At 41.8% G+C, this 15975-nt stretch overlaps 2 protein-coding genes across 6 annotated transcripts in view; both read right to left on the minus strand.

Annotated features, from left to right (window-relative positions):
* Nucleotides 1–11757, minus strand: LOC142891429 (interleukin-1 receptor-like 2). Of its 2 annotated transcripts, XM_076030945.1 has the most exons (12): nt 11626–11757; nt 9734–9807; nt 7071–7269; nt 5864–6023; nt 5561–5726; nt 5251–5322; nt 4284–4407; nt 3234–3373; nt 2693–2839; nt 2377–2544; nt 1434–1640; nt 1–1133 (listed from the first exon to the last, which is right to left on the minus strand). In XM_076030945.1, the coding sequence occupies exons 2-12, from the start codon at nt 9798–9800 to the stop codon at nt 943–945; spliced, it is 1641 nt and encodes a 546-aa protein (XP_075887060.1). In that variant the 5' UTR covers nt 9801–9807; nt 11626–11757; the 3' UTR covers nt 1–942. The 2 variants fall into 2 exon arrangements, with proteins under 2 accessions (XP_075887060.1, XP_075887062.1); XM_076030947.1 differs by lacking the exons at nt 2377–2544; nt 2693–2839.
* LOC142891428 (interleukin-1 receptor type 1-like) overlaps nt 11504–15975 on the minus strand; it is a 17080-nt gene continuing 12608 nt past the window's right edge. For all 4 annotated transcript variants that reach the window (XM_076030943.1, XM_076030941.1, XM_076030942.1 and 1 more), the window contains 3 exons: nt 15144–15311; nt 14757–15022; nt 11504–13325 (listed from right to left, as the gene is read on the minus strand). In XM_076030943.1, coding sequence (XP_075887058.1) covers nt 13023–13325; nt 14757–15022; nt 15144–15311 — 737 coding nt within the window. In that variant the 3' untranslated portion in view covers nt 11504–13022. The remainder of the gene's footprint in view (nt 13326–14756; nt 15023–15143; nt 15312–15975) is intronic.

The following is a 15975-nucleotide window of genomic DNA, read 5'->3' on the forward strand; positions in this document are numbered from 1 at the left end:
TTTGTATTAACAACATGATTTACTGGTTTTCTTTCAAGAAATGTGAACATAGGTCATATGAGCTTGGTGTGGGAGTGACTTGGTGACGCTTTGGGCTTATTTTAGTTTTTTGGCACTTTTTGGAGTCATTGCGCTTCAAAATGGAATGCTGCCATTTGGTTTTTATTCTAAGAAGTGTGAATTTTTTTTTTTCAAGAATAACAGCAAATAATTACTTTACCTGTATGCAGTGCCACTCTGTCGTCTTGCAATTCGTAGGTTTATTTGTCTTTTAGTGTCTTTACAATGTAAAGACACTAAAACGTGTAAGACTTGCTCGAAAACTCTTAATGTTTTGTAGCAAGACATTAAGGCGAGCATTGGTTTGTAATGTGCACGAATGGTTGTGCATTTTGTCGTTGTGCGTTGTCGAGTGCATGTTTTCAACATGCTTTTTTTAAACAAATTGTTTTCGCACAGAATTTCAACACAAATCAGGCCACTGCTCCCACAAAGCAAGTGGGAAGTATTCCAGCAGACATACGAGAGACACAGATGCAACAATAGTGCAAACGTCATGGCAAATTTTCTGTCCTTCCTGCAATCACATACACAACTGATGAATCAAAAAAAAAAAATCTCGCTGATTTCTTTTTTTTTAAATAAATACATGCAAAAATAAATAAAATAAAATAGCTGCATAAACGCAGACACACAACACTTGGCATTTCAGTGTGAGACCACCTGGGTTTGGCACCCAAAAAGAGGTAATATGGATTTTCATTATGCCAGTTTCTACTGTACGTGGCAGCATAGACAACATGAAACGCACACTTGGAGAGTGAGATTGAAGCGCTGTATTCCACTGGTTCGGCTTTGAGCTGCTCTGCCTGCGTGGGTTCTTCAAAGGGGTTCTTCGGGTCCCGTTGGCCGGAGCACAAACTGATCCGCTTCCGCCACTCTTCAGGTTACAATCCCGAGTTTGCCCATAGGCACGGAGGGCATTTGATAGATCATATTCTTCCAAAAGTTTCTGTTCACGAACAGCTTGGAGAGTCTGCTGGTGGCGAGGGAAGGGTTTTCCCACTTCAGCGCTCCTTGTTTTCTCTTGATGTAGCGGAGAGATTCGGGCAGGGGACTGTAATCCACCGAGCCTAGCGCAGCAGAGGAAAAAAAAACAACGGTATGAATGTATGGTATTACTATTAAGATCAGCATCAAAACGTCTGAGCCAAGTTCAACTAATGCTTGCTTCAATCACACAAGCAGTTTCAACTCAACGCTCCAAAAATGTAAACACTGCCCCCTTGTGGCTCAAACGTTTTAGGCAGAATAATAATAATTAAAAAAATAAAATCTGTGAGCAGACTGTAGACTGATTTTCATTTTTTTTTTTGCTTCTATTTTTACAAAAAGTTAAAACCGCACAACGCACGGCGTTTTAATGTGCTCACCTATCTCCACCAGAACCACTTTGGGGTCGTTCTGCGTCAACGCATCGAAAAGGCCGATTTTCTGCTCGTATGCCAGCTGGTTCCGGTCGTCGCACAAGAACTTGTCCTCTCGGTCTTCGTCACGAGTCAATCTCTTTGCCACGGGGGACAGGATGATTATCAGCCTGCGGCACTGGCGCATCGCGGCGTCAATGGCATCGTGCATCGCTGCAACAGATGAATTGAGTCAGTGATTTTGTTTGTTTGTTTGTTTGTTTGTTTGTTTTTTTAACAAAGAGGCGTACAGGTATCAGGACAAGAAGCAAACCCTGCACACTGCTCTGAAAACCCACAGAAGAAGATCTGGAAGAGGAAACTACTGAGCAGTGACTCCCGCTAATGAGATTAGCATCGGCATCGCTGTTGCACCACGGCAACTTAATCAGAGAACGCACATTGCTTTAAGACGAACAGAAAAACAAGAAACAGCGCGGAAGACTTTTCACAGTGGACAACAAATTATTATACTTCTACTTCCCAACCACTGGAAACATTTCTGCTGAAACGTCACTGCTAGCCTAGCTAGCCACAGGGTGTCTTGCATTGATTTGTTGATTTGCCAGGTATTGCCTGGCATATGCAAATTGAGGTTCACAGAAAATATTCTGAATGTGAAATAGGTCCCAAGGAACTTTTAAAGGAGCTCTAAAGTAAAAATCACAGATATGTAATTTATTGCGGTGCAAGTAAGCCACCACAAACCGGCTGCAGCTTGACGCCTGACGCTGAACATGATGCCGCTACTTTTGTGCGAAGCAAGATATGGTTTTCTGGCTGTATTTCGTGCATTGCTGCTCCAAAAAAAAAAAAAAAAAAAGGCAAATCCTTCACATTACGGTTAAACCCGGTAAAATGATGAAGGAAAATTATTCTACAAGGTAATGATCGAGGTAATGACCCAGACCTTCTCCAGGGCAGTCGTCCCGGCCTCTGATGTAAAGGGAGTAGCCGTGTTGTTTTTCCAGTTTCTCTGGAAGGACCGACAGGGCAAAGCTCACCACATCGGAAGCACCGCTGGCGGCGGGATGATGGAGGAAACTCACGTAAGCGTCGTAAAGCTTCCCATCAGGAGCTGTTCAGGGAACGAGTCACAGAAAGGTTCTCATCAACAATCTAGGGTCATTGGATAATGTAAAATCCTCCGGCATTTCCCCCGCACGCCCTTTTCCACTCTTCGGCTGAATTCAATTCGGTGAAGTTCTCCAGTGTTGCAAGAGCACCTTTATTTTTGGAGAAACGCGTCCGCAGTCGTCTGTGAGCCAACAACACATCGATTCTGAACAAGAGGAAGGCGGCGAGCAGGGCCAGAGCCAGGAGTGACGGAGCAAGGAAAGTGGCAACGGTGGCGTGGAAAGCGCTGTGGTCGGCTGCAAAAACATCCAAGTGAAGTTTTGGGAGAATTAGAAACAAGAAAATGCAGCAGCACTGGAAGAAGACTATCAGGAGATTCGCATCTCTAAACAATCCCATGCCCTAAGTGAAGTTATTGAGTGCTTTGTCATTGTATTTATCATGACCTGCAATTCGTATAGAGGAGATTCTATGTACTTTAAATTATCACATATTAAAACAAGCAAAATTACAAAAGAAAAGAGCATAATTTGATTCACAGCGAAAACATTTGTCTTTTCAATAAAGAAGTAGTTATTTTTCTATCTGACTTTACAACACCTTTGCTGTTAGAACTGCTGCTTTAGAACAAAACAAGTTGCCGTAACGTGTTTTGCATAAGTCCGTTTCAAACAACATATCATGTAGCACCTTCCTGAAGCCACATCACTCCAGATGCCTCATCCGCTGGGCTCTGAACGGTACACCGAATGGGTACGTTCAGAAACTCTTGACGAACTTCGAGGATGGTCAGAGTCAACCGGTGGAACACTCTCTTGTTTTCTAGAACTCTGAAAGCAGGAGGGTGAGTGAATTAACCGAAACAGAATGCGCTCAAATGGCAAATTCTGAACATGGCGGGAGAAACATTAAGCTGGACAACACAATTTAAAGGTCCCATGATTTTGAGACGCAAGACAGAGTGCAAGATCATGTTGAATGTAATGACAAAGTATATTGCAAACAGTGTTTTCTGACGTCCCACTTAGGCTAAAAGTCAAAAATCACAAAAAGGCCAAACAGGTCCATGTCGTGGGAAACAATGTGACCCCTCCCCCACTTTAGAGGGTTGGTCAATTATCATTAGTAAATGAAAAGTTGCTTCTTGAGTCTTTTAAGTTTTCATCCCAGAATCCAGTCGCTGCACATTAATTACACATATACAAACAACTGCAGGGTTGGTGTCCAGGGAGGGCCCAGTGTGGACGTCAGCAAGGGCTTATTAAGGGTTCATGAGAAATTAAACAAGCAAGAGATGAAAGGGCTCGACTTCTGTCATTGAGAGGACAAGAGACATCGACTGTCGTCACAAAAACTGGGGAATTTCCAGTTTGAGCTGGTATTCAGGTATTTGGCTCTTTTCAGTTTAAACAGCCCTGCTTTCATCATTTTGTGTCTTTAGCACCACCTGGTGGACGTTTGCATTACAGTTTTTGCCCCACATCCTTTTGTTCGTCCCAATGAATAAACTTAGCTTTGTCAAATCTAATTTGTTCTTTCCAGGCGACAATAATAGACTGCATTTGTTTCACATCAAGCCCCTCGCTTAACAGCTCACACAGCTACAGCCATTCCCTACAGAGATTTAAGGAGGTGGAAAAAAACCTTGGCCTTTTTCAAGTTTTGCTAAAACATCTTATTAAACTGCTCATTTATTTCTTTGTTGTGTTGCAAATATTTAATTTGGTCGAGGCCACTCACCGTTCTTCAAAGACACTGACTCCTTCGAGTTCCTCATGGAACGTGGAGTCAATGGTCCAGTGTGTTAAAACGTCGTCATCGCTAAAGCCAGCGTAGGCCAGACACTCGAGCTTGACTGGTCGTCCTGCTCAGTGCAAAGATGAAAAGGGAAAACCAACAGTCACTCCACATTCCCTGACAGGTTGCTTTTTGTCTTTTTGTCTGTCTCAGTAAAGTGGTTTTACATTAGTAACACCAACACAAGAGCATCCTTACTGTTGCTCAGTTGTGTGCATACGAAAGACACTGTGTGCCTGATAGTTACAAACATAAAACCTGTGCATTAGTGAGGTGCTGGGTGAAAAGTCAGGCACCAGTTGTGACATCCTAATGATGTGAACGATAACAGCAGTGGAGGAATTTGCTAAAGTAAGCATGAACAGCTGTTTGAGGAAATTGTCAAGTTGGAACCGTATGGAAATGTAGAATATCTACTGGAATCCATAAAATATACATAATAATAAAGATGGATGCAATATTACAAAGATAAGCTTTGCAGATGACACAGTTGGACCGGCAGAGTGAGCAGGAAACATTCACAGGAAACGTCCATTTGTTAGCAATGGAGATGTGTCGGAAGTTGCTGGAGTGAGCAGGAAGTTGCTGGAGGATATAAGGATCGGGCAGGTGATATTAGTGGAGAGTAACTGACTGAGCTGGCAAGTTTAGCTGAGAGGACCTGGTCGAGGGAGTGGAGCTATCTTAAAACAGCAAACGGCAGTGTGATCTACAAGGTCTGGCGACATCCTCTGAGAGACGAACCGAATCTAAAAATCAGTGGAGTTTGATGCCAGGGATTGTTGCATTAGAAGAAGGGCACGGCTCTGCCCAATTCCTTCAATGATTCAAAACAACGCAGGATCAGAGGCCAACCAGCATACAGATGTGCAGTACATCCAGAGAGGGTTGTGTGAAAGGTGACACTTACCCACTTCGACATCTACCACTTTGTGCTGAGGGTACACCACCTCGAGTTCTGCATAAACTGTCTCCGAAATCCCTTTAGAAACAGAGTCAGAGTCAGTCTGGGCAGTGGAAAGCCTTAGCAACAGAATGTGTCATTCAAATGATTCCAAATCACCAAAGAGAAGAAGGTTCTGAGTTTACCAGGGAATTAGCAGCAAAAAAAACACTTCTGTAAAATATGTCAACCCCAAAGTACATTTTAAATCAAATAAAAAATGAAGAAATTAGTTTTTTGTTTTTTTTTTAATTATTAAATCTCGCGAATGTCGTACCTTCCTTAACGTTCACCTGGATGCTACGTGCTGCAGTGTAATTCTTGCCGTCTATGCTAACATCAACGAGGCAGGTATATTTCCCAGCGTCCTCCTGTAAGGTTACGGGAAGTCTCAGGAAGCCTCTGTCGTTCACCCGAACGCTCTCCCTCAGCGGTCCGCAGTCCTACACACAGAAGCACAGTGTTGCCCGTGACTGCCGGCGGAGCCTCATCTTCCTCGACGCAATCGGCGAAATCCCTAAACTGTGACCGTTTTCCACCAGCTGGCAACTTTCAAACTGCCACCTGGAGCGGCGCTTACCTTCGTCCAGCGTATGTTTCTGGCACTGTCCAGTTCAAGGACCTCGTCTTGTTTGCAAGGGAAGCCTGCGCTGATCTCCTGATATATGAATATGGTCTCAGGTGAATCAGGACAGTTCCCCGCCGACACCAACACATGAAACGTCAACTTGGTCTTGTCCCTAGAGGGGTGGACAGCAAGACGACCTCAGCTCTTAAGATGCACTCAAACTGGATTTAAAAAAAAAAAAAAAAAAAACTTTTGATGAAGATTAAAACGCATGAAATACAGCAGTGAGAAAAAGTTTTTGGACTCCTGAAAATTGTTACTCTTTTTTGGTTGTGTTTCAAAAAGTTTGGCTGCATCAGAGGCACACAAACAATGGAAATTGTTTCCTTGTTTATTATTTTTTAGGACAAAATAAGAAAACTCCATTCTTGAACTTCTTGTACACCGGATGTGTTGCAAGGGACCAAGTCATCTTGCTGGAACATCCACTTCCGAGCTTGATGGAACGGTGCGTGTGCAGCATGTGGGTAAATATTGGTGACTGGACTAAAATAAACTACTTGGAGACTTGACGCTGATTCTTCATACAGTAGATTACAAATGCACAGCGTCGGGAAGATTACTTTGCGAACGTAACTAAAAATGACACGTCACGTTAAAATGTAATGGTAGTGAAGCTATTCCAATTCCTTTATCAAAGTAATGTAACTAATTACATTTGATGACAATTTGATTACTTTTCTACATTTTGAATCAATGCTCCCAACTGTCCTGAGACCTGACAGCGTTAAGCTTCCAGCAGTGCTCATAACAGAGAGAGACATTTCAACTGACAGGTGAGCAGTTGACTGCAATTCCAAAGTTTCATTCAAAGTATCAGAATAGTATCAAATTTTCGTCTTCGGAGGGAAACGAAAAAGGACGGCGCTCGTGCCAAGTCAGTGCAATAGAAAAGCATGCAAAGCAACAAAAACAAAATGATGAAGCATGAAAAATTGGTCAGGTGGAACTAAAATTGAATTGCAATCATGAATAATGCCACAAGTAACTGTACCTTAATTTCATTTTTTCCCCCAGTCATGTAACTGATTACGATTATCTTTATCTTATAATTAAATTACATAGCAAGGTTACACGTAACTCGCTACTCCCCAAAACTGCAAATGCATGAGGTGTCCCAAAACTTTCTTCCACCACTGAACATACAGCTCGCCTGTACCTCGTCTCGCAGGCGTAGGATCCGTTGTGAGACGTGTGCACAGGCAGAAACCACAGCATCCCGTCCCTGACTTCCACCCCTGGGGGAAAGTTGCTCCTCCCATCCGAGCTCCAGGTCACGTTGGGGTCAACAGGAGCGAAGTGGCACCTCAGAACCAGGAGGTGGCCGACGTTGGCGTAATAGGTTTCCCCGCTGCTATCTGGGTGGGAAGTTCATATGGTCATCACTTGAGACCTTTACAACTCTTAAGTTTAAAGTAAAGGAGTAATCTGAAGCGCCCCTCCCAAAGCCACGTGGAAGGAAATTACCCCAATCTGCCAACTCAGTCATTTAGTTGCATCGTCCACCAGGGGTTTTAAGGACACTTAAAATTCAAGTCGTTTCTTGACACATAACTTCCTGTTCCTTTAACATTTTTAACCTCGGTGAAAGCTGTCAATATTGCAGTGCACCAGCCGTCACAGCTGTTTTAAAAGGCGAAACATCCGCATGGGTAAAAATAGATCATTCTTAGGCCCTGTGAACCCCCCCCAATTTAATATGCTGGTAACTGTGGAAAAACTCTATCATAGTTTTTGCACCAACCTACTGAAGCTGTATGTGGTTAAATGTGGTTGTTAATGATGGTTAAAGGATGTGAATCAGATCTGCAAGATATAATCACAAATGCGGTCTGTGTGCTCATTGTGGATTCTGCCGTGCTGCTTCTGTGTGTTTTTGGTGAGCTAAATGCTCCTACTTTTAGTTGCACTGACTTTTAGAAGTAAGTTACTTGAAAAATGCATCAGACTCGAGCCGCTCGGTTAGAACCTGTCAGTTTATGACAGGCCTAAGCCTTAACAACTTTGTTGTGTGTATTGCAGGCCCATTGAACAACAAAGATGCCTATTAATTGAAGTAGGTTTGAAGCTACTGACATCACTTTTGCCACTTTGTGAACTTTGCCAACAGTCCATCTTCCTGACCTTAGTAAACTGGGGAAAGAACTTTGCAAGGACAGGAAGGACTTTTCAAGGACTTTTCAAGGAAGTGCGCATCTTGCTAATTTTTTGTTTTTGTTTTTTTTAAATAAGTAATATATGTTTATGAATTTATTCCCACTTAGAATGAATTAATGACACATTATTTTTTATCTAATGATGTACTCATTTACTTTTTCACTTTTGACACTGGACAGATTGCAGTAAAAATGCTTCAATTTGATACAAACAGCTTTTGTCAGCACAAATAACTGAATGCAATGCAAGGCGAGGTGTCGGAGTTGTGGGTTCAACTCTTAATAGAGTTATTGTTTTTTTAAAGTCCAACAAGGTGGAACCCATGAAAAACTAACAAAATAAAATCTTATTTAGCTACACATTGCCTTGCAAGCCCATTGAAAACTGATAAGTTCTCAAATTTGCGGGACATTTCAACATTTGTTTTGTTACTTGAGGCATAATTTTTTTTTTTTTTTTTATTATTTCTTGAATAGCAAACCTATGCTGGAGTTAATGCCATAGCATGAACAGAATTCTCAATTCACAGAAATAACAAGAATTTGGTTCCAATATCTAATCAATTCATGCAACGTTTACATTTATCAAATGTAATAACGCGCAAAACGAACGCAGTTTCTGTGAGGGTGGCAAATTACGAGATATGATGTCTTCGCCCCGGTATTAACAGTTTGTTTGCGTAGCCGAAACGCTATTTCGCCATCCAGTGGACACATTTAGAAGAGCAGTTTCTTCTTGAACTGAAAAATTGCAACTCGTTTTTATACTTTGCAAAATCTTCTCGTGGGCAGGAAAACCTTATAGGGGATGGAAGGGTCAAAGAACAAACATGTTTGTATGCCAGTATGTTTTCATCACATACGATTTAATAAGGTGGCTGGTCCTTTCTGATTTGTTATTTCTACCTAACAGAAAAAAAAAACCCTGCTGAGGGTGAAATGTCAGAACGACGCATTGGTCACGATGGATGCTATTTCAGATTTAACCTCAATGACATCACGCTCGTTTGAGGGAGGAAAAAAAAAGACTAAAGTCAAGTTAGGGCTAAATTTGAAGAAACTGGAAACTTTCAGTAACAGCGAATTATATTACTTTCTTTAAAACATTAAAATAAAGATTTTTTTTAATACAAAAATGGAGACGTTCAGAGTTTGTTGAATGGCATGTACGTGTGCACATGTTCGCTTATCCGTCAACAGAATAATAAAACAATAACATCGATTTTTTTTTTCTTCTTTCTTTCTTTCTTTTACTTTTCTGTCTTGTCTTCTAAGATTTGAACTGACCAGGGGGCAGCGGTGGGTGTTTCCTCCCTGGAGCCCTGGAGCTGTTCAGCGACCATTACGCCACCGTGGGAGTTTCTAGATGTCATCGTCACACAACTCCAAAATATCCCAACTGCAAGCGTTGGGGCGTCACGGTGCTTTACCTTTCACCTTCATTTAATTTAATTTAAGTAAACATGTAACTTTGTTTTCCTACATCAATCTGAATATTTTCACTTCAAACCCCGGCGTAACACTGCCATGACTAAAATGTTCTTTTAAAAAAAAGTGACTTTCGTTCTCCATCGGCATCATAATAACAACAACATGAATTCCGAATGTCGCTTTACAGGAAGTCTCTGTTGCTGAGCTGACAGTAAATGCTTTGATCAAAACTCACCGTGGGCCACAGCCGGAGCCACTAACAGCAGGGAGACTTGCAAGAGAAGCCGGGCCGCGCTCCGCATCGTCACCCTACGTTGGAGAAGACGTCGACATGTCTTATCGGTTTCCGGTTGTCTCCTCCGACACGGAACTCAACTTTAATATGTTTTCTTACAACGTTTCCCCACCGCTCATAAAGGGAAGTGACGGGTGCCACAAGGAAGTCAGGGCCAGAAAACTCCCAGTAAAGTTTGAGGAAGTTCCAGTTATGGGTGCTCTAAGTTAGAAGTTCATATCTGCAATTCAGCTTAGTCATTAATATATAAATAAATAACCTTATATATAATACATAACCTTAATATACATGTCCTTTTCTGAATTTCAGTCTGGGACATGGGTACGGTGTACTTTCTTTGAGGGTTGGTTTCAAGGAAGGTCAATCGGAAGCCATAAAATCATGATAATCATCTATCAATGGAAACACGTGCGCAGGCACAGTGACAAGGCGCAGCCCTAACGGTCTTTCCTGTGACTGTGGTAATCGAATAGCACAATGTCAAAAAGAGACAGAATCGCTTTCCCTTGATTTCAGATGAATGTATTGGGAAAATTCCTGGTTGTCACTAGGAGCCAAAAAAAATCATCGGGCTGGCCCCAGATAACCGAAATGACTGGTATAGTGATTATTCTAGTTGTTACTACAGTTTTTTTGTTTTTTTTGGGGGGGGGGGCGGGGCAGGATTTATTAAATATTTTCAGGGTGACCTCATACAGCCAACCTGTCACCAATCCTATTAATTAGACGACGGGAAATCGTCACATTTATTGATAAACCTATTTCAGAAAATGTAGCACTTTGAAATGAAGGTCGTTCAATTTATATTTCACAGCAGAATATCAATCTTTGGACAACCTTCATGTATGACATACGCTATCAGAAATGTCTGAAACTGAGTGAGTTGTCTCCTGGGGCTGTATACTAACACCCTGCAAGTGAAATCTTCCAGTGACAACCAGTAATTTTCCCCAAAACGTTAATCTGAAATCTCACGCAGTAAACAAAAAAAAAATCTCACTTTTCGGAAGAGCTTTATTTTAAAACGTTAAATCAGAACTTTCTGAAATTGTGTGGGGGGCCTCTCGGGTTGGTGTACTGTAGTACCAGTCTGAAGTGGAATCATGGCGTGACAATTCAGTATTTCCCCCCCAAAAAAATATATGATTCTGAAATCAAGGATACTAAACAAACAAAAAAAAAATCTCAACTTTTGGGTGAGCCTTATTTTGAAATGCTACAACAGAACATTCTGAAATTAAGTGTGTGTATGTGTGGAAGGGAGGATATAAATCTGGAATCAAGTACAGTATAATCAAGTGGCCATTTTTGGACTTGTTATATGTTGTAAGGCTTATTGTTAAGTTAACTAAATAAGTAAGTAAAAAAATTGTTGTCAGCTTTTATTTAACGTTTGCTAAATTATTTTTTTTAACATCAACAATTACAATGCTTGTTCCAGGAATAGATTCAGATTCAGTCAATGAAAGATGTAAGAGAAATGCCCTTCTCCCTCCCCCACTGCCATTGTGTGAAGCAATTACTGTCTTGCCAAGTGTACACAGAGCCCGCATACGTCTATTGGTTTGACTGCCTTTGTCAAACTGCTGGTGGGCTCGACCACAATTTCCCGTGAGGCGACAGTGAGAGCCACAGTGGCAAACACATAAATCCTCTCCCTAAACAAATAAAAGCACATACCTTTCACAAATGAAGGATAAAAGTACAACATTATCGTTCAGATAAAATCACAATCCATTGTTTTAATGAGTAGAAAACAGCAGAAACTGTAAATTCTGGAGAGCAGTTCCAAAAGAATCAACCCTGGAGAAGAGGTGAATCGGTAACCTTACCGGGCTGAACAGGCTGTGTGTGTTGAGCTGAGGGTTTTTTTATATTTCCACACACAAGGCAAAAGCAAAAGTACGACACCCCTCGCTGCAGGTACTAAAGTGAATCACAACCGCAGATAACAGAAACCAAAATAGGTCACAACAGCCGTGGGCGTGGCCTCTGTGTATTTTTATGCGGAGATGGGTGGGGGTCACATCCCCCTCGCCTTAAGGAAAAAAAAAAAACATGACAAATGCACTAGCTTGCCGGAAATTGCATCAACATCTTTCAAAATGGTCTTGGGTACGAAATGCAGAAAACTCGAGGTTCGAAATGGATAAATAAACAAAACTTAACAGTGTTTTAAACTCAACTTTTTACCATCATGGGTAAAAAAAAAAAAAAAAACCCCAAAAAACATGAAACTTGATAACAAAAAAAGGGAACAAAAATGAATCTGACTTTTTGACCTGGACGAAGATCCAAACAACCATGATGAAACAAGCGAATCAGAGGAAGAAACACATAGACAACAGAGCAAAGACTTCCAACCAGCGCAGACGAAGAAGGGAGACAAAGGGACGACGACTGCACAAGAGGGCCGGGGAACACAGTGAGACGCAGGCGGAAATCATGAGGTAACAAAAAAGGTGGGGGGAACAGGAACAAGAAGTAAAGTATAGAAAATAAAAAGCAGACAAGACTTCCAAAATAAAACAGGAAGCACTAAAACGGACCATGACAGCTTACCAAACCTCCTTTAATATGTTTTTCGGCAGATTGAAATGCTTCAAATTCCTATGCTACAATCTTTTGAAATGATAACCAATTGAATTTTCGTTTAAATTTCTCACATAAATCTACAAATCCCTTACTGACTGACTAGACACCAAATCAATAGCATGCTATGCTCTGAGTCCCTGAGCTGTGTACCTGTTCGGTAGACAACACAACCAAACCATACCACTGATAATGCAAAAATGACCAAACCTCAGATTTTGAAAGCACGTATTAAGACAGTTTTTGGAGCATTTAAAAACGCCCCAAAGAACAAAAAGGACAAAACAAGTTGGAATTTCAGCATTATTTTGAATTTTTCTAGTACAGACATCTTACTAGAATGAATGTGCCTGATAAACAATACATTGTTATATTCATTATCAACATGTGTAACATTTTCCCTACTCCCCCTTTGCCATCAAACAAAACTGCTGTATATTTTCATAAAAGATTCAGTATGACACATTGTAATTTACACATGAAAATTGGTAATGCTACATATAATCACTGTGAACATTTACATTTTTTGCGACCTTTTCTTTGTCCATGATTTTGTTTGCTGTCCGCCAAGGCCAGAACCCCCCCCAAGATCCGTCACGTTCACAGTATGTGTGTCGCACCCGCCTATGCAAGAGCCTCATTTAAGGTCCAACAGGGCAGTTTTCTCGGGGTACACCGCCCTCTTGCCCCTCACAGGCATGTGATACCTCATCTCCTTCCAAAACCTGGAAGACGGTGAAAGGTCTGGCGACGGTCTATGGGTAGCTTTTTCACATTTCTCCTCGTCTTGAGCTCCTCTGAAAAACGGCCGGCACATCGGCCCTCGCCTCTGGCTTTTCCACCAGCATACAGCCCCCTGCTTTTTCCTCAAGTGACGCACCGACTCAGGGAACGTGGCCAGCTGAGCCGGGCTGATTTCTTCCAGTTCAACCAGAACCACCTGCAAAGGAGGGATCAGAATTGAATAGAGGTGCTTCTCTGGGAAAAAATAACATAGTTTGAATCGTTTAAGCAAGCTAATGGTTGTTTTTGTTTGTTTTAATGTGACAATAACAGTTAAGTAGCTTGGATAATGTTTGTTTCTCCGCTTTGATGTTCCTTGCCATCTTATTAGCTTCAAAATACTTGATTAGCTGCTAAACGTTCTGCTAACTCCTGCTACAAGCTAGTGTGGAGCCTCACTTGTGACGTTTCATAAAAAAACAATGGCCTTCAGAAAGTTATTGCGTGGCCATGAGACAATATAGCGCGGCCACACATTCACTATATCGTGACAACACACAATTTTGTATTGCAGCAGCAGACACAAGTTGTTTGGCGTCCAGGACATTCGACCTCATCACTCCCCCGGTTAGCAAGGTTAGCATTGACAAATTGAAGAGTGAAGGGGAAATGGGAGCATGGCATTGGTCCGACCTCCCATTTTAGTCCGACAAATTGCCCATTGGTCCGACCTCCAGTTTCCATGGAGAACACACATAGCGAACCCTCCTGATAGGCTAACGGAGATTACGTGGAGCGATGAAGAAAACACACGGAGCCTGGATTACTGCATTAGCCGACCAAAACTTAACAGACCAACTCTTGAATGTAAAAGTGGACCATGATGTGTCACAGTCTGTGTGATAAAACACGTTTTGACTGCTCACTTTGTGTCCGCATTTGGGTCTTGCCAGTCCCTGTATAATCCCAATAGTGGCCTTTACTTGTTAATAGTAAACTGCATACCTCTAATACTGACAGTGGCAAACAAACTCCTATTTTAACAGATTTTTATGCTGTCTTTGATTTTATATGTTTTCGAGTAAATGTAACATCTACCTATTTTAGATTTTTCTTATTTGTTTTATATTATGATTATTATGATTATGATTATCTACAACCAGATGATCGTTCCGCCCGACGTGAAGCACGCCATGGACGTGGCCAAGAGCCAGAGCAACGTGAGTGTCGCCACTGTGTGACGTTGTGTTGTAATTTCTGTATTTTTTTCGTCTTTGGACAGTTTGCATGTTGACGCTTTCATGTTCTGTTTGCTTTTCGGTTCACAGGTTTCCTACAAGAAGGACGCTAAAGCCAGCCTGCACTACACCATATATTATGAAATGTTCATGTAATATATTCGTTAAGTATGATCTTACTTATTTCTTTTCAAGCACATTGAGTTTACGCTTGCAGTATGAAATGTGCTATATAAATAAATTTGACTTGACCCGACTCGAACAGAGGGGATGTGTGAAAATCAGTCTTCCATTTACTGTCTAGCTTGTGTGGAATCACTGACATTGATTTATATATTTTTTCTTTTATTAAAAAAAAACAAAAAAAAAACAGGTCAAATAAAATCAAATGATTTTCAGACATGAGCTACCTTGAGGGTTCCCTCCAGCAGGGCTCTGTGCGTCGCGAACACCACCTCCAGCCTCTGCCTCGGGTCTTGAGAGATCCCCTCGGTCTTGTTGAAATACACGCCGTCCGTGCCGCCCGGGTCTCCGCACTGGCTTTCCATGACAATGTTGTTGTTGTTGTTGCTGTACGTGCTGCTCGGCCGCTTCTTGCCGCAGAACGTCGTGGCATCGTAGACGAGGAGGAAGCGGCGGCTCACTTCGATGTTCTCCTCCACCGAGTCCACGATAGCTGCAGGGAGATACGTAGAGGGCGGGAGTGATGCTGAGGAGGCTACGGTTGGACAGACGCACGCAAAAATCGACAGAAGCTGAAGCTATTGGCCCGGTGACCCAGTGTGCGGTCGTCTTACCCTGGCCAGGCTGGCAGTCCCGGCCTGCGATGAAGAGCTTGTACCCGCAGGCCTTTTCCAGCACTTGAGGTAATGTCTGAATGGCAAACGTCTCCACATCATTGCTGTATCCGTCGTCACATTTTGAGGGGTATGCTACATAGGCATCGTACAGCTTCCCATCCAAATCTAGCATAGAAAAGGAAAGACAATGTTTAACCTTTTTTTTTTTTTAATTTTTGTGAGAGAAAGAAAAGTGGAAAGGATGTGATCGACATGTTTCCTTTGTTCAAACCGAAAATAAGTGTCTTCTTAACATTAACAACGCTATCTCGCAACCCGATCTTCATTTCATAGACAATTATTTTTTTCTTGAAGGAAAAACCTGAGGTTTTGATACCTGATTGACAATACACCAAAAACACCATAAAATATATACAATTTAAAAATTCATAAAGACAGATACTCAGAGCAAAAACCCAGTTTAATGGCTCCAAGCTGGTCGATTACTGTACAATATACTGTAGGCTTTGCAGTGTCAGATAGAGCCTTTGGCCAAAAAATACTTGTGATAAAACACGTGATAAAGTTTCCAGTCTGGTCCAGGGATTTACTTACTGGTTACATTAGTTTTCAGTTCATTTACATCTTTCTCATAGTGATATAGTGCAGCGTTCAGACTCATACCTGACCTTCAAATAAAGTTCCTGGGCTTAATTGACATTTGAGCAGAGCTACTGCTGGAAACCCTGTGGTTAGCTTGCGTTCCACTGTTTATTGTCAACGGTAACACGTGGTCGGGTTTGTGAGAAGGGCGCTCGGTATTCTGCGAAATCTTCAGTTTTTGTTTATG

Source organism: Nelusetta ayraudi, unplaced genomic scaffold (genome assembly GCF_046127955.1).
Source record: "Nelusetta ayraudi isolate G7.1 ecotype Tasmania unplaced genomic scaffold, CSIRO-AGI_Nayr_v1 ptg000031l, whole genome shotgun sequence".
Taxonomy (NCBI): Eukaryota; Metazoa; Chordata; class Actinopteri; order Tetraodontiformes; family Monacanthidae; genus Nelusetta; species Nelusetta ayraudi.